The sequence below is a fragment of the Cajanus cajan genome, chromosome 10, assembly GCF_000230855.2.
Source record: "Cajanus cajan strain Asha chromosome 10, NIPB_CcT2T_4, whole genome shotgun sequence".
NCBI classification, from domain to species: Eukaryota; Viridiplantae; Streptophyta; class Magnoliopsida; order Fabales; family Fabaceae; genus Cajanus; species Cajanus cajan.
The window spans coordinates 33183931-33203178 of record NC_138526.1 but is presented as its reverse complement, the minus strand read 5'-3'; the positions used below and the strand labels follow the sequence as shown (position 1 = coordinate 33203178).

General features: G+C 32.5%; 2 protein-coding genes across 2 annotated transcripts; both read right to left on the bottom strand.

Moving 5' to 3' along the window:
• Window positions 1–282: 282 nt before the first annotated feature.
• Window positions 283–5475, bottom strand: LOC109806036 (NAC domain-containing protein 21/22). The gene is made up of 3 exons (XM_020368372.3): window positions 5223–5475; window positions 1947–2221; window positions 283–1066 (listed from the first exon to the last, which is right to left on the bottom strand). Exons 1-3 carry the CDS (start codon window positions 5386–5388, stop codon window positions 584–586), a joined length of 924 nt encoding a protein of 307 aa, XP_020223961.1. The 5' UTR covers window positions 5389–5475; the 3' UTR covers window positions 283–583.
• An 8396-nt stretch (window positions 5476–13871) lies between these two features.
• On the bottom strand, window positions 13872–15672 carry LOC109805955 (uncharacterized). The gene has a single exon (XM_020368258.3). The coding sequence runs from the start codon at window positions 15619–15621 to the stop codon at window positions 14278–14280; it is 1344 nt and encodes a 447-aa protein (XP_020223847.2). The 5' UTR covers window positions 15622–15672; the 3' UTR covers window positions 13872–14277.
• Between the last annotated feature and the right edge of the window lie 3576 nt (window positions 15673–19248).

Here is a 19248-nt window from a genome sequence, read left to right as displayed (position 1 = left end):
AAATCTTTAATACACGAAAATCTTTGTACACCTGCCATTCAAGCTAAATGAGGATGTGAATCTAACCAAATATATTTTATCTATTTTCAAGAATATAATTTATAGGACTTATAATTCTCACATTCTTGAATACGAGAAAACCTCTTTCTTAGTAAATGTCTCCTTAAAGTTTCATCCTTTTAAAAAAATATCTTAATAAATTAAAGAAAAAAATATTTATAAATTGCCATTAATTTCAATCATAGACAATATATGAGACTTTGTAAGAAAAAAAGAATAATATATCGGGAAAACTTCTCCATTATAAAGACAGAGACATTTCAGCATCTAATTCATCCACTAACTAAAATCAACTACAAATATTTATAAGTTTAAATTACAAGTCCCATTTTCCTAATATATTGGGACACATCATGGATGGGTAAATATTAATAGCTAAACACCACAATTTAAACATAGGCACTCACCAATCACCATGACTTAAAACAATGGATTAATTTAATCTCCCCCATTGTAATTAACCATTTTCTTTCTTTTCTTGTTCTTATTTTTTTTTCCCCTTGGGGGAGAGGGAGGTCCCACATCAGTAATTGTTCCACATGTGGGGCATCCCCACTTCAGATAAGTAACTCTCTGAGCTTCCTTCTCCTAAGCTTGGTGACCCTTTTAGACTTTGGTTAAGAGGATTCCTATCCATCTTTGTGATTTGACTCAAAACAGCTTTCAACACTTTTCTGTCACAGGAAAAAGGGTCTAAGCAGTAACCCAGGTTTGGTGCTCCTCCATAGGCACTTACATGGTTGGCTGCAGGTAACTTGGGCTCCATGGTAGTGGCCATGTGGTTGAAAATGGGACTTGTTTGGTGGTTCTGAGAGAAAATGGAGAAGCAGGGCACTTGCTCAAACTCATCTGCATGGGTTTGGGTTTGTGTTTGGTCAAAACTTATGTATGAGTCCATCAATGCAGGAAGAGATGAAGAGCCTGTGTCCTCATAGCAGCTACCCATGCTAGGTTTGGCTGCAACTTCTCTGTTCTTGTAGAACACCCTACACAAAACCCAATCCTCCTGCATGTACACAAGGTCCAAATTTTCTAAGTCAAGTTCTTCAATTGGTGGATGAGGCACAAAAAGTTAAGAAAGTGAAAATAAAAACAATATTATTGATATTATAATTAATCTATAATATTAGTCTGTTTGAATATAAATTTAAAGGAAACACTTTTAAGTTTGTATATGAACAAATTGAATTAAGATTGAATGTTTGTTTTCAACAGAAGCATAAATCCCTTACACATGGAAGAATTTGCTGTTTTCATGTTCACAGACTTACATGTGTTTAATAAAAAATTCAAAGAGATCTTCTTAGGTCAGCTACCCAATATATATTTTGTAGTCACATTCTAGCCAATAATCAGGTGAGACAAATTTGATTTTGGCATAAAGCAAAAACATATTCCAAAAAGTCAAAAATCCTTAAATTTTTTTATTGCAAATCACTAGCTGACTCCCTGATTCATGCAAAGGAAGTAAAACAAGGCTAATGGCAAAAGTCTATATGTGAAATAATATTCTATATATATTTGACCATTCAAAGTGGTTAATGGGAAAACAAACCCACATTGCTTACTCATTTTGGTCCAATACATGTTGGAATAAAATGTTAACACAAGATAACATAAAATACTTTAAATGAAATGGTTTAGGAAACAGAAATTATATCATAAGTAAATAGTATATGAATAGGGAGTATAAATATACTTAAAAAAAGTTTATGATAAATTTGTTAACTTTTATAATAAATCAATAAAAAGTCATATTAATAATGATATTTAATTAATTGAACAACGAAAAAATTATTTAATATTATCAATGTATGTCTATTAAACTTTAAATATATAATTATAAATTGTTACAATAATCAGCTTAAAAATCATATGAATAATACCTTGGAAGAAGAAATTTTAGGAGGTCCATGTGGGCCTTCAATACGAAATTCATGCATGACCCACTCAGTTTTTCTCCCTTTGGGTGCCCTTCCTTGATAGAACACCAAAGTCTTTCTCATACCAACAAGGGTGCCCTTACGAAGGATAGGTCTGTCCTTCCCTGTGGCCTTCCAATACCCTGAAGCAGTGGCACGATTTGTGCGTAGCCCTGTTGCATACTTACGGTCTCTTTGTGTGTAGAAATACCATTCCTTCCCTCCCACACATGCTGTTTCTGCACAATCATTACAATTATATTAAGAATCTAGTGCTTCAATTATGCATAAATCATGACACATTACTATGTAAGTTGAAGATAAAAAGTGATTCAAATATATCATATATAGAAATTAAACAAGGGTGTTATTAGTTTTTTCTTTTTCTTTTGGTGAGGATATAATCTATTGATTTAAGTAAGATGAAAAATATAAGAGTATATATAACTCAATTGGTTGAGTAAAGTGAGTGAATTGTTGTAAATTTTCTTAATATTGAGTTTGATTCTCATAGATAAATAAAAAATAAAAAAATTCAAGAAGAACATGTGTACAGTTGAGTTCAATATGATGTGTTTTGTGTTAAAAGTCAACTATTTCTAGTTAAAAACAACTATTCATATTAACAATGTTACATTACTATGTAAGTTGAAGAGAAAAGTGATTCAACTATATTATATATTTAGAAAAGATGGGTGTTATTAATATTTTTTTTTGAGGTGATATATAATCTCTTGATTTCAGTAAGGTGAGGAACATGTGCAGTTGGGTCAATAAGGTATGTCTTGTGTTGAAGTCAACTATGTATAGTTAACAATAACTATTGGCATTAACAATGTTATCTTTTGTTTAATATAATCCTAAAATTAAATGCTCATGACTTTCTTTGCTTTGTCTTATTAGAAGAATTGAAATTTTGATTGTGCAAGAAGAGGGGAAAAAATTTACGGTTATACTCTATCAATTGTATTATATGGAATTTTATATTATTTTAGAAATGCACATATATAATAAGTAGAGTCAGAATACAGTTTAAGGAAAAATACAAATTCAAATAGTTCTTAATGGGAAAGAATTATTATTATTTGAATGCAAATTATTCTGGTTACTATTCGGATAGGCCCTATTTATAACTAGCCTAATTGTTCTTGTTTCTTCTGATTTGCCTATCCTTATCAATTTCTTTTCACATATGACATGCTTATATAAAATACAAAGCTAATTATGGTGGTTTCATAATCAAACAGTTGATATTATTTCCAAAATAATGTAAACTATGAATACATGGCCTAGCACACCAAAGCAATGTTGACCCATCATATCAGGCCCATAATTTTTTTTGTCCTGGTTGATAAAAAATTGTTAAAAAGCATCTCAATAATTATGCAGATACAACAACAAAAAGAATAAATATACAGATATTTTAAGTAAAATTTTAAAAATATTTAAAGAGAAAAACATTTAAAAATCAAGAATGAAAGAAATCATTTTCCTCCTTGTAGACAAAAAAATTATAGAAGGGATTAATATTGCTAATTCAGTAAAGTAATAGTGGCTTCAAATTATTATCCAACTAAGGAGAAAAAAATTATCAATAACAGAAGATAGTTAAAGAGAATATGTAAATTTAATTATCTTGCTTATGATAAGTCAAATCTCACTATATATTTGTTTTTTACATGAAAGTACTATATACATGGTGAGATCCAGCTAGAATAGTGATAAGGGTTGAGAGTTCAATCACTTTAACATGACATGTAAGGGAATGATCCATGTGTTGGTCTGTTATTGCAATAAAAATCAATATTTGCATTATTGTGGTGAAAATCACTATCAAACACTTTATAATAGGACAAAATTCAATGAGTCAATTTATTCAAAACTAAAAAAAAGCTGTGAAGGTGATATATATCTTGCATTAATCGTTAGATAATATTACAATATATATTTTCAATATATGATTTTTAGAGCTTCCCATTCAAAGTTTCCAACCTTACTATGTAGATCCCTTTCAATGAATATGCACTTGTGTGTAAATGTAAATGAGTTTAGAAGTGTTTTTGAAAGTTTATCTGTTAAAAAATATTTTTTATTTTCAGTGGAAAAATTCTCAAAAGTAAGTTTAACTTGTATCTAAACATGTTTTATATTCATAAATATTTCATAACCTTAATTATTATAAAGTATTAATGAAGAGATATTCATTTTTTATTAAAATAAAAAATTTAATAATATTTTCCAATATATGTATCATTATTATATGGAACAGGAGTACAACCACCTGTACCTATCTGTGTGAATGTGGCTGGGATTGGATTTAAAGTTATGACCCACATGAAAATGCAGACTGAAAATAATGATATATGTTTTCCAATTATTCCACAAGAATAAAATATTCAATTAACATAGATCATACATCATAGATGGAATTATTGATCCCAGAATGAAAGAATAGTAACGGTTTTGATCTTACTCTTTCATTAATTGGCATGCATAAAGAAGCAAAATCATGTAATATCATATCAGAATGAAAATTCTTCAAATTGGTGACAATCATACAATCATAAATAAGATTAGTCTGTTTCAGTAGGATGAAATACACGTTTGTTCATGGACTGATCAACATGCCATATATCTATAAGATATCAGTATTGTGGTATGACCTACCAAAAATGGAATTTAATTAATTTAAGTCACAAAGTTTCAGTTAATTTTGTGATGAAATGGTTTGCAACAAATCCAACAATGAAAGCTTGAAGGTGTTGTATGAAAGCACTCTCAAGTGCAAGAATAGATTGGGATCTATTTGAGCCATTGCAGATGCTATCATCACCTCACCCCACACAGTCAATTCACCCTTATCATACTTTAAAACAGGACAGAATTCAACACAAATGAAAGCAACAACTCATTTTGTTCTTTACCAACCAAAATAGCAAACTGAGATGGATCAAGCATGCTGCATGTCCATAATTAGTATCATGTGGGGTGCCTTTGTACATGTGAGATGAAGAAAAAAAAAACTATATCAATTACCCCCCACCCCCCAAAAAAAATTTAACATAATTTTTTCTATATGAGAAGGAAATTTAAACTATGAATTGATGAGATTAATTTCCAAAGATGTTGAACTCAAATGATCAAATATATAGAGAAAGAAACATGGCATGTATCATGTATGATATGATGCAATAATTATATATATAGTAGAGAATATAATGCATGATATGCACTACTCACCAGGAATATCCCATGGTTCACACTTGTTAAGGTCAACATCTATCATGAGAAGGGAATCATTGTGTGTCACCTTCTTCATCAAGTAATCACACACAAGTTCTTCATCTCTTGGATGGAACCTGAATCCTGGTGGAAGCTTTGCCTCTACCATGCTTATGTTGCTCATTTTTTTTTTCTTCTTTAGGTGGAGAAAGAGAAATAAAGAAGCTCTCAAAGTTGAAGTGAGAAATTTGAAAGGTATAATAAAGGAAAGAGGAGAAGAAAGGAGTATATATAAATGGGAGGGGGGATCACAAGTGGCTAAGTCAACATGTAATTGTTTGCAAAGAGGAAGGGTAGGATTGTCATTTCACTTGTCTATCTCCAGTGAATGATGACGTGCACAAACCAATCACTGCCAACTCCTTCATTTCTACCTCTGATTCTGGGGAACTTGCTTATTTTCATATGTTAAATTTTATGTGTATGAGATTAAGAGAAATATTAAAAAAGATATATAGTTTTATCAGTCTTTTTAAGTAGATATTTCTTGTTATTGAATGAAGTTTATTAAAGAGTAAAGAATGATCACGTTAGTCTCAAGATTATTTACTAATTAAGTTGTACTTAAAATTTGATACTTATTGATAAATTTCATTAGGATATTGAGTAGTTTGCATGAAATTCTAAATTTAAATTTTTGGGTCGTTAACAATAAACAATAATAATGTGTAAAAGACTTGAATACTTCTTGTCTCTTAAATTTGATTTAGTTTTTTATTTTTTCAAATTCAAACTAATTATTGCCATTATTAATTTTAATTATTTTAGTCCTTACCAGCGGACTAAATGAAAAAAAAAATAAAAATTTAAACCTAAATTTGAGGGGTCAAAAAATACTTAATTAAGTCCAAGTAAAAAAAAAAAACCGTGTTGTTAATGAAAGTAAATCTTCTTATTTAGATGATAGATCACGTTAAAAACTTTGGCATATATAAATACCTCCCCCTTAGTATGTAGAGAGATAAACAATTTTGATTTTCAAAGACTTTATCATATATTTAAATTCAACACGATTACTTACTATTACACTTACATTAATTTCGGAAGCAGAAAATAAGATAATAATTACTTAATTAGAGAGTTGGCACATGAAGCAGCCAGTCTGAAATCAACAGAGAGGATGATGAGAGGTGACATGGTCATTTATTTATTTTAATTTTGTCCACTTGTGCATGAATCTCTCTCCTCTCTATTAATTTATCTATTTTATTATCTATTTTGTTATTTATCTTTGTCATGAATTAATACATTTTTGGACATATTCTTTGCCCAAAACTAGTAATATATAATCCCTCTCTCTCCCCACATTTACTTTTTAATTGTATTCATATTGGTTGTTCATAAGCTGGCATCCATGGGAATTTTCTTGAATGACCTTTATTTGGAACAAAACTATGAGTCATTATACATTAATTTTGTTTATGGGGTTATGGTGAATAATTTATACTAATGAAGACAAATTAAGGAAACACATAGCCTAAAGAGTATTTTGTGCTGAAATCTGATAGGAGGGCAGGGGAGTTAGGATGTTAGGTGATCAATTTCGTCATCATAGGATTAAAAAAATGGGTATAAACGAACTAATGGTTTTGTTAATATATGATTGAAATCATGCTGTTAAAATTCTTTAATCCAACTATTGCAAAATGTAATATAATTAGACATGTGATATTAGTGGGTAATAAAAAAAATTCTCTAATGAAATAGTTTTTTTTTTCATTTTCTAATAATTAATATTTTAGTAATTTTAAATTAGATGTCATTTTATCATTATGAGTTAACACAAATGATTTAAAGATTTTGTTCAAATGAGTGATGTTATACATTTCGAAAAAGGTGACCGGATCATCCTTGGAATAAATAATAAAGTAACATTTATAAAAAAAAAATTCAAAATATAATATTCACTATCAATATGTCGATTAATTTCTTGGCCATTCTATTAGAAAAATTTAATATTTTTCTATTCAAAGTTATGTTATAAAGTGAGTTTGACATTTCTTACAATTATAGTGAATATACTTATTCAAGGAGATTCATTATCATTAAATATACGTTGATATTATTCACTAAAAAAGATTAGAAAATATTTATTGATATTTTTTAAACCGTCCTTTCTCTCTCTCTCGGGTACAAATCCTTCTTTCTCTCTAAACTAGTGTTCAATAACTTTTCTTTTTTAAGATATAAAGTATTAATGATATCTATTCCTAAAAAAGGATAAATTTGGCCCTATAATCATTTTCTTATTAAAATATTAAAGATAAAGATTAAAAAAATATATATGAAACAATGGTATCAGCTAATGAAATAATAATCTGTTTATTAAATACATTTATGAAATAATTTACTTTTGGGTTCAATTCTCATCAATTAAAAAAACTATGAACTAATTAAAAAAGCTATTTGATAGTTGAAATGACCAGTGTGAAGTATACAACCTTTAATTTTAACCCTTGGTACATGTTAAATACCTCATTCTGCCACAAAAGGTTAGATGTTAAAAAAATGTAGTATATATTTTCTGAATAATTCCAAAAAACTGAGTTGTGACTTGTGAGTGCTACATTTATCGAACTTACTAGTGTAATGCAAAAAGTAGCATGAGTATAGTAACCCTGAAAGAAAAACCCTCACTCATGAAAAATCCAATCAAAAGTGACACCTTGAAATAATATTCACATGGATAACTACACCATGGTCAGCTAGTATAAGATTATGCTTAATCATCTATGAAATTCAAATTTTGAATATATAATTGTGTTAAATACTTAGAAGACATATTTTATTGTTTATAATGATTTAATCTAACTTGAATAAAAGGTACAAGTAATTTATATATATATAAAAAAAAAAAAAAAACTTGGGTGGGTTCAAACCAAATGAAAAGTTGCTTCATATATATGGTCTCCTAGTGAAGGATCTTGATGAACATATCACAGGCCAGGTGGATACAGCCACACGTGAATTTGATTGTCAATGCAACTTATTTTGTGTGATCCTCCAAGTCAACTTAATTGACAATTTCCTGCTACCATGATTTCAAATTCAATCCATTAACAGGGGTAGAGGAGAAAATTGAATGTAGGTAATATAATTAAAGTCATCAAGAAAATAGGGATATTGATATGATGCAGTAATATAATAACAATGGTTGAAAAGTGGCACACATTCATGGGGTAGACCAAAACCGTGTGAGACATCACAGTCATATAAAAACAACCAATAGTGGAGATTAGGGAATTTGATGACAACGTTTGGCAGACGAGGCAATTGGTGGAAATTTTGACTATTTCATTATTTATTTTTTTCTGGTTAGGTAAATACAGGTTCCCCATTTTTAGGTATTGAATTTCGGTGAGAGGGGTCACGTGTGTGCCTTTAATGTTCCCATGGAAAGGGGGTGGCGGCCAGTGTGCCCTTGTTGAAGAAGAAGAGAAAAAGGGTAACATCAAACCCTTCATTGCAATGGTGATCATGTTTTCCCCTTCGATTCAACAAATCATTTTCCAAGTATCATAATTAACAAGCTTTTAAATTCTCATTGCAATCTTTATTACCCAAGAAAATTACATGTGAAAAACAATCCATGTGATTGTAATTGTAATTACAAAGATTTCAAAAAATCTTGGTGTTGTAACTCACTTTAAAAATCTTGGAAACTAATGTCTAGTTTGGCATTCGTACATGCATTTTACTAGTGCACATGTTTTATTAGACTTGGCCTATTAATTGTATGAAGTGAAACTTCATTTGCCAAAAAAAAAATTCAAGAAAGTTGGCTAGGTGAGTTGTTAAGGGGAAGAAAATATTTGGATAGAAATTTGAAGTTTAAATCGTGTACATAATCGTTGTACTATAAAGTAAAAAGATATAAATAAGTGTGTTTAGAATAACATTGGACCAATTGAAAAATTATGATAATCTTAAAACTACTCTTTTATTGATAAAAAGATTATAGTAGATTATTGTGACTTTTAAGTCCCTACTATAGAGTGAAACGTGACTTAGTATTGCTAAGAAACATTATTTTTTTATATGAATTTTAGTAAGTTCAAGATATTAGTTTTTGACTTTGAGTTAGAAGATATCATTATATGGTCTAGTTAATCTTCATAATACATTAATTCATTTTTTTTAATTACGAAAAGTAATTAATTACGTATCGCAAAAAAAATAGCTTAAAATTACTTGTGTAATGAAAAATCATAGCGTCATTGTGACTTTTAGACCCTCACCAACCCAAACACTATAACACCATAGAAAAATACTAATTTCTTAAATGAATTCTGGTAGAACTTCATTTTCCAAAAAAATATTCAATAATGCTAGTTTGATAATTATTGTACTATAAAGTGAAAAAAATGAAAATAAGTGTATTTAGAATAATAGTGGATCATGTTGAAGAACTCATTATAGTCTTAAAACTACTCTAAAAATCATGTTGGATCATTGTGACTTTTAAGTCTTCACTATCAATCCAAACACAATATAGTATAGTTAGACATATTAATCTTTAATTTTTAGTCGAGAGATATCATTATATGATCTAGTGAATCTCCAAATAAACATATTTTTCAATTTATAAAAAAAAAAAAAAAAGTTAATGACATGTTACCTATAGATTGTTCGGAATCATATGATTCCAATCATAATAATTTCTCATCAATGGGGAATACTGTGGTTTAAAAAAAAAAAAAACTAGGCCTAATTTTCTAACCCTGGTTAAATGCACATTAGATTCTTTTACAATAATTTTGATCATACTAACCCATTACTAAATCATAGGCTACACAAGAAACCAAACCATTGTCTCTTAGGTGACACTACTGCCCACTGTGCAGGCAAACTCAACATCAATGTATCTGCCCTAATTATTCCAGACCTACCATTTGCATGCGAGCATTATCAAGATTTCAGGATGGGATGAGGAACAGTGTTTTCTAGTTTTGTCAAAGAAGTAGGCTATGGCTTCATCATATTAGAGTACATTAATGTGCGCATGTGTATATTATGTAATCCATAATAAAATTTCATATCAGAAATATGAAACTTGTTCAACGTTTTGATATTTTTGGTAAAAGACTGCCACACCACTAGTAGTTAAAGTTAACACTCAAAAGTCACACACATACATACAAGCCTCTCTTATACACTTGGATATTTGTTGGGAACCGTGCACTAACTGAGGCAGCACAAATCAAACTTACCAATATATAATCAAATAATAAAGTGGGTTAATTTTCCATGTTAGAGAAAGAACAGAAGTGACATAAATGAGTTAATTTGAGCCAATACGCCTCTTGTTTCAGTGTATTGTGACTGAGGTCTAACTCTGAACAAAGTTCAGATATGTAAGTGTGTTGGCCAATCATAAACTGGCATCCAATACAAAGCATGGTGCTTTTGGGCCAAAAGAATCTTGGTTTATGCAAAGGTCTAGATTCTGGAATGTGACAGAGCCAACAGTGCGGGACAAACTAAACTCCCATAATAATGATTTCATTTCAAAGTAATCATGAGTCAATGCAGTATTTGTGTAGCCAACCATGAACAATATTCAATATTTTTTTCCTGTCAAAATTATTGAAATTTCCCTTTCTGTGTATTTGGTAACAGATGTGTGTCCAAATTCCAAATTTGGAGAACAACGGTGCACATTTATCTGGAGAATGATAAGAACATGGTCATGTGCCCAAATCTAATCCCTTTATTTTTTTTTTCCCTGGTGTTTTGAAAAGTCCAATGCACCACTTAGTGCACCTCTAAACTTAATCCATTGTCTATAACATGCAAATACGGTTACTTTCCATTCAAAGCTTCATGATAAAAATTTGACTAATTCATGAGAGTGATGTTGTGCCTATCTGAAACCACCAAGGAGCCTTTCTAGTGTTCACAGCATTATGTGCATCTCTTATATACATACAGACACATACTGTAGTTTCAGTCATTCTTCTTTTTGTTGATAGCAACCTCTCATGTCATTTTGCATCGAGATGATAGGAAAAACATTCACCAAAAGCCTAAAACGACAAGCTCAGATCACGTGCACCCCTTGTGGCACTGCCATCTGTAACAAAGCCGCCCACAATTGGAAAGGAAACAAGGGTTAGTTCATCAATTGCTAGACGTTTTAAACTTTAAACTTGGTCTTCAATTGCCTTTCCAACATTACTACCACTATTGACAAAGAAACCACTTATCACCCCTGCAAATACGGCTTTTGATAGAGAAATCACACTATAAACCAAAAGGGGTTATATATTAGTATTGCCTAATTGGTTTGGATCACATAAATAAGAACTTACGTGGCTAATCAGCACGCGCGGTGCACACGAACAAATTTGACTGCAGCACCTTGATGAGACAACTGTTGGATAGGATGAGTGAACATAAATTGAACAAGGATGAACAGGTCAAAGTGTATAGGATCAAGACTATGTTCAGATTACTAGAAGAGGATATACTAAAAGAAAATTAAATTTAATAATTTAATATTTCAGTGTCCAAATTGAAAAAATTAAATATATTTCATTCCAGGGCATTCCATTCCACTAAATCTCTTTCTATCAATTCAATATAGTATTGATACTCTGGTATGTAACGGATATATATGTAATTATAACATAGCCACCTATGGATTTATCCATTTCACCCATCAACTATCAACATCAGAAGAAGAGATCAGGATTCAACGGAATATACCTCGTGGCATATAGCAGCCCAACCAGAATGTACAAAAAGCTCTAAGCCACTCGTTCACGTCTTATTTGTATTTTTCCCAGAAATTGTTATTGAACATATAATCCCCTCCTCATTATTATTACATGACAAAATTGCTGATGGTTCCACTTTAATCGTGAAATATTTAGGTAAAGAATTTTTCTCTTTCTCTTTCTCTTTGAAGAGCAGACCCATTACTTCTTTTATTAACAATCAGACTTGAACAATCGTTATCACAATTAGAACAAAACAGTGTAGTCCTAGCTTCAACTTTCAAATATTCGGATCCCACTGCACCTCTCAAGTATGCTGCATTTAATGTTTCAGACGAGCTAGTAAAAGTTGCAGAATAATCAGTCTAGTTCATCACTTAAAAGGGTGAAAATTAATACAAGAACTTCATAGTTAAGGAACCATTGAACTGTTTATTAACATCAGATGAGCATCAGAAGAAAGTGGAAAAGTGAAAAGATGGCAGAACAACATTCCTTGGATTAAAGAACAAAGCAGGCATAATTTAAGAAACCTTTAGAAAAGTTGGACGAGACATTGAAAAAAATCAAACTAGAAGCCAAATGTTTACCAATGTTATCGCATCACACACAATGTTTATTTAACTGAATTACAGAATGCTTTAAAACCTTCAAGTAGCTAATTTGAAATCTAAAAAGTTCGATATCAAAAAGAAAAGAAAAATAAAGTGCAATTATATAACAGGAAAAACTAATAGAAGCTACGAGCTAACTTGTCCAACTCAAATTATCACAGAAGTACAGAATCCAATTCCACGTCCAACCTAACTTAGCACAAAAGGTCACAAGTTTTATTGTTGTTTCTGACTATAACACCAGTTGAGGCCCCTAACTCTTTGACTTTTGCATGGGAACATAGAGGGATGTTTAACTTAATAAGCTAGATATTCCTATCCATTTAAACAGGGTTAAAATGCGTCTAACAGCAACACAGTGATTTTCTAAAAACTTGAATAGCATGAAGATCAATGTTCATAAGTTAAAATTGAAAAAAGTACAGAAAATTATGATCAACAGCACAACTGTAGCTTAAATTAATAATTTGAAATGAAGGGGAAATCAGATAGATAAAATTTAATACAATCTGGTTGCACAGTAGTGAAGTACGAAGCAGAAAACCATGGATGTTGCAATCTTAAAGGAGAAAAAAAAAATACACGGTTGAAAGGAGGATCATGACTGGCAAGAAGAAAACAGTTTGAATGTGTGCTCATGAATATTAACCTATTTGATTTACAAATGACCTTAGTATACTAGAGATAAAAATAACACATTTTCAGCAGATATTAATAAAAAATAAATCTAGGTCAGTAAATATTCCTAGTACACATTGATCCATATCTATTACAATTTTCGGCAGATATTATTCAAAAATACTTCTTTGTATATACTTAAGAATAATAAGAACTTGCAAGAATTCAGCCTAACACTCCATACCCCAAAGAAAACAGACATAACAGAAACACAGTAGCACATGTCCTAGTAGCTTAAAATTATTACAAATAACATGCACTCAAAATGACTATCGGTTTGCATCTTTAATATAATCTCCGGCTAGCTACTCAGGCCATTACAGATGATTAAACAATATACCAAGACATGCTGCATATATGCACTTGATATCATTGTTTCCAAGACGGCATAGATAGATGACTAATGCATCCATTGAATGACATCCAGAGTTTTGAACCCAAGAGTGATTTTAAACTCATAAGCGCTTCTACTCCTATTACACTGTAAAATCAATACCTGTTTAATTATTGGTGCCCTGATGTACAGGTAAATAGATAGTTTCATAATCGACATTTTCCATTAACCTTAGCATTCAAGAAATGAAACGCTCAATATCTTGAAAGAAAACAAAGATATGAAATTTTAGATATATTGCTAGAATACATCAGAAAAAACAGAAAAAATTATGCAGTGCGCAAGAATAGGAAACCATCCTCAACCCACTGAAAGTATTAATTTGTTCTCAGAATTCTCCTATCAATTTCTAAGCTGATCTCCAACATGCAATACCTAGATAATTAAAGTATAATAAATTCATGGGGATGCAACATTTTGATTTCACCCATTTAAGAACCATTCTAAACCTCAAGTATAGCAAAATTTAAATTAGTAAATGACAAAATCGAACCGACATAAACAAAAATCCGCCCGAGGACTCGATGCAGAAAACCACACAGTATTGCACAGAGCCTCATCCAGCAGCAAATTCTAACATTAAACAATAATGAACAACAACATTCAACTTAAGCAGCCTTCTTACTTCTCTTAACCTTCACACTTTTCTTAGCCTTCACCTCCACATCCCCTCTCTTCTTCTTCACCCCTGAATTCTCATCCTTAACAGCCAAACCCTCCTTAACCCCCTTCCCACCAGACAATCCCTTCTTCTTTTTCTCCTTAGTAGCACTAGAATCTTTCTTCTTCAACCGCTTAACACCACTGGAATCACTCGCAACCCCTTTCTCCGTCTTCTTATCCACCATTTCATCATCACTATCATCACCAGCCTCCTCATCCTTAACAACCAAATCTTCCTTAACCCCCTTCTCACCAGACAATCCCTTCTTCTTCTTCTCCTTAGTGGCACTAGACACTTTCTTCTTCAACCGCTTACCGCCACTCGCATCACTCGCAACCCCTTTCTTCCTCTTCTTATCCACCACTTCATCATCACTACCATCACCATTCTCAATCTTCTCCTCACCAACACTATCATCCATATACCTAACTTCATGAATCCTCCCCTTCTTCTTCTCACGAACATCACCATCCTTCCCCTTCTTCCTCTTCTTCTCCTTGGCCCCAACCTCTGCCTCATCCTCAACGCTAACCCCCTCAATCCTCAACTTCACATCGGGCACAACCTGGTACACAGGCAACGCCACACTCTCCAGCAGCTTCAAATGCAGCGACCTAACATTCGCCCACTTCTTCGGCACAACCTCCACAACTCCCTCAACCGCCGCCACAACATTCTCCACAATCTCATCCCTCTCCATCCTCACCTTCGCAACCCTAACCACACTACACGTGCCGGTCCGCATGAACAGCATGGCGGAGGAGCACGCCTTCTCCACCTGCTCCTTCCAGTTTTTCTTGCTCAAATCCACCGGCACGGGAATCTTCCTCTTCTTGAAGAAGTGCTTCCCGAGAAGCCGCGGAAGCAACGGAACGATGCTCTTCTCGGCGAAGAAGAGGTCGTAGGAGTCGCAGAGCTTGCGCTTGGCCTCGAAGGGGCGGTAATCGGAGGCGAGCTTCGAGAGCTTGAGGACCTTGGCGACGGGAATGGAGTCGGCCTGGATCTTGGCCTGGACCTGGGCCTTCGTCACGCGGGCCTTGTTGGGCCTGTCGTCGAGGATCAGGCACTGCTCCGAGAACGGAGAGATTAGCGAGTGCGGGAGAGGGACCTTGTGAGGGTTCACGCGAGAGTTCGACGGAATCCTCTTCATCGTCAGGATTAGGTACACGAATTCCTCGTCCTCGTCGAAGAGCTTGGGTTTTTGAGTCTCCGATTGGGAGCGACGCCATTTCAGGAGAGCGTCGACGGCTTTCGCCACCGTCTCGGTGCTTACCCTCCCGGAAGCCATGATAGAGGGTTAGGGTTTAAGGTTTAGATGAATAAGAAACGAGTGAGAAGAAGAAGAAAGAAGATTAGGGTTTAGTTCGTCAGAGTTGGGCTGTTAGGGGTTTAGAGTTTTGGGCCGGCCCATATATCAATGATTCTGGGCTTTCGGTGTCGTTGCACTATTCTTGGCCCAAATCTAATCGCCATAAACACAGCAAAAGTAGATATATAATGGATCTCGTTTCTCTACATTCTATCAATAAGTTATAAAGTTTTGTAGATTGAAAAAATATTTAATTAATTTTTTTTCTTATATTCTTATGAACTTTACCTTTTAATCTTTATAATTAATAACATTTCATTTTAATCTTTATATATGTTTTTTTTCCTTTTAGTCTTCATAATTTTTATAAATGTTATCTTTTAATTCCTATAGTTATAAATGATAGGAATAAAAAAAAATAGTATGTATTAGGACTAAAATTGAATATTTATAACTATATAATATAAAAATTTAAAGGTAAAATTTATAAAATTATAATGACTAAAATAGTAATTAAACTTTAAAAAAATGTGATTGGAAGAAAATATCTTATTAAAAATAATCGATCAAAATTTCATTGAAGATTCCTAATTGATAAAATTATAAAAATAAATTTATGGTAATAGTCCAAAGTTACATAACTAGAAAAATTTACATTTAATATAAAAAATGCATAATGAAACTTGTGATAATTAGATATGGAAAATACTTAATTCTTTATTTTTCTTATAAAATTAAATATAGAAAAATGTTATGAAAAATAATAAATTTTTAAATTGATTAAAGAATTAATTTATCAAAATATGAAACATGTAAAATATGTGTTCTGATTATTTTATTATAGAATGTTTCAATATGAAAAATACACTAAAAAAGACTTAGACGTTATCTATGTTTGAAACATTCAAAATATGTGTGCAATTTTTCTTTATCCTAAAATGAAGATTTTATAACAAATTGTTATGTCTTTATATACCCTAAGAATCTCAAGATTTTGTTAGAAATTTACTCGTTATTGAATATCGTATTTTTATACTTAATCATTATCATTAATGACTAGATTTTGTATTAAATATAAGTCTCAAGTCAAGTAAATGTCGATTTATTTTACTAATAGGGGTATGAGTGATAGGGTACTCAACTAGGTATTTGATCAGGTTCACTTGACAAAAGGTCAAGAAAGATACAATATAATTTGTGTCTTTTTTATGTGAACAATGATGATGATGAAATTTGAAAACATGAACTCAAGTAAATTATTCTACTCCTTCATCGTGAACATAATTTTAGTATCTTCTTAATTATTTGTGTAACGACCCACCCTAGGCCGTCACATCAATAACCAACCAAAATAAAATATATAAAATAAAGAAAATAGAGCAAAAGCCAGCTACGCTAGAGTGTAATTATACAATAACATATAAATTGTTTCCAAAATATATAATATAATCTGCTATAGCAGAGTCATCATCCTTAGTAAAGTTATACAGTAATCCAAAAGATAATATAATATAGACACCCTAGGTGCTGGTCAAGCTCTAAACCTTGCTACTACTCAAAGTAGCTATCAGAAGACTTCTTGCTATCCCAAGCCTCACACCTGATCTGCTCCCCCACAAAGTGAGATCATCACAGTCCAAACCACATGGAAAACATGCAAGGGTTAGCACATATAAAACCAACCATAGTACATGATAAAATATCATTAAACAGATATTTATCCATAATATATATATATCCGCACCAAGGAAATAAACCTTATAAATAGTTATTTCCATGCCAAATATAAATCAAATCTAGAATCCAATGCATACAATCCACACCATTTGTATACATATTCCACATCCAGAAACAAAGTCACACCACTGTATAATTATTCCATGATCTCACACCAACATATCCTCACAATGTTGGCCTCAACACCATCCACCAAGTGTTGACACGCACGCTGAAACATATCAGCAACACAGGAATCACACCTGACCTCTCATGGAAAATATACAGCTGGAATTACGTCGTCACGTAACCCTGGTGATCATGGCCACTTCATCCATCGGTATGACTCGACCTGGCCCCCATACCGGTAGCAAATAGAATACTTAAAGGAGTACTTCAGAATCCACCTAACATCTGAAGTGGTTTATCATATAACCTTTGGAAAAGTTCCACATTGGAATCCTCACCATGGGATTCTCAATTTCATACTTTTCCAAAGATTATATCCTGATCTCACCAAGAGATCTAATCCATACCATAACCTTACTCCTTTAAGTCCTATTTACTTTTCCAAACCACATACACAGCATATTCCATAATTAAACATATATCATAACCATGCCAAATTGTCAATATAATAATAATATAATTATCCAAAACAACCATCAACTTGAATAAATAACAATCTTCATACAAACAAAATAGCATATTAAAATTATACTATTCCTATCATGGTCATACGCACTAGATTAATTTTATAAGCACTACCCTTACTTAGCATACTAGATTAATTTTATAAATGCCACCCTTACTTAGCATACTAGATTAATTTTATAAATACCACCCTTACTTAGCATACTAGATTAATTTTATAAATACCACCCTTACTTAGCATACTAGATTAATTTTATAAATACCACCCTTACTTGTATGAACCTGAACTGAAACTCGGGCAGAACCTCCACCTCTCTCCTTAAACAAGAACCGAAACTCGGGCAGAATCTCCTCTACTGGATTCTCCTTTCTTTCTCTCCTCTTTCCTCTCTCTTTCTCCCTTTCTCTCTCTTCTTTCTCTCTCTAGGAATTCTTCTCTCTCAAGGCATACATTCCCAACACCCCAAGGCCCCTATTTATAGCAAATTTCCGCCACCTAACCAGAACGGCCCGTTCCGAAAACGGAACGCCCGTTCTGAACCCTTCAGAACAACGTAAAATTTTCGACTGGAACGGCCCCGGAACGGCCCGTTTCGAAACCCAGCAGAACGGCCCGTTCTCCTTTCGGAACGGCCCGTTCTGCAAGGAGAACGCCCTGTTCTCCAAGCAGAACGGCCCGTTCTGCAAGGGGAACGCCCCGTTCTCCAAGCAGAACGGCCCGTTCTCCTTTGGAGAACGGCCCGTTCCGGCCCTGTTCTGCACAACCACAGAACACATGTTTTTCTCTTTTGGAACGGCCCGTTCCGCTTTTGGAACAGCCCGTTCCAAAATCCGAAAATGCCCCAAAAATTTTAATAAAAATTACGAAAATGCCACCGATAATTACCAAAATGCCATCCAATAATAAGATTACAAAAATACCCCTAAACCTTTGAAAATTTACGAAAATGCCATAATAATAAAAATGGGTATTACAATTCTCTCCAACAACAAAAATTTTCGTCCTCGAAAATTCACTTACTCTAAAAGAGATATGGGTATTGATCCTTCATCCTTTCCTCCAACTCCCAAGTAGCTTCATTAGTAATCGCATCCCAAATAACTTTCACCAAATTGATAGATTTACCTCGCAACTGTTTAACTTTCTTATCTGCCACTGAAACTGGCTGTTTCTCAAAAGTTAAATTTTCCTTAACTTGTACTGCCTCTGATTCCAAGACATGACTTGGATTGTGA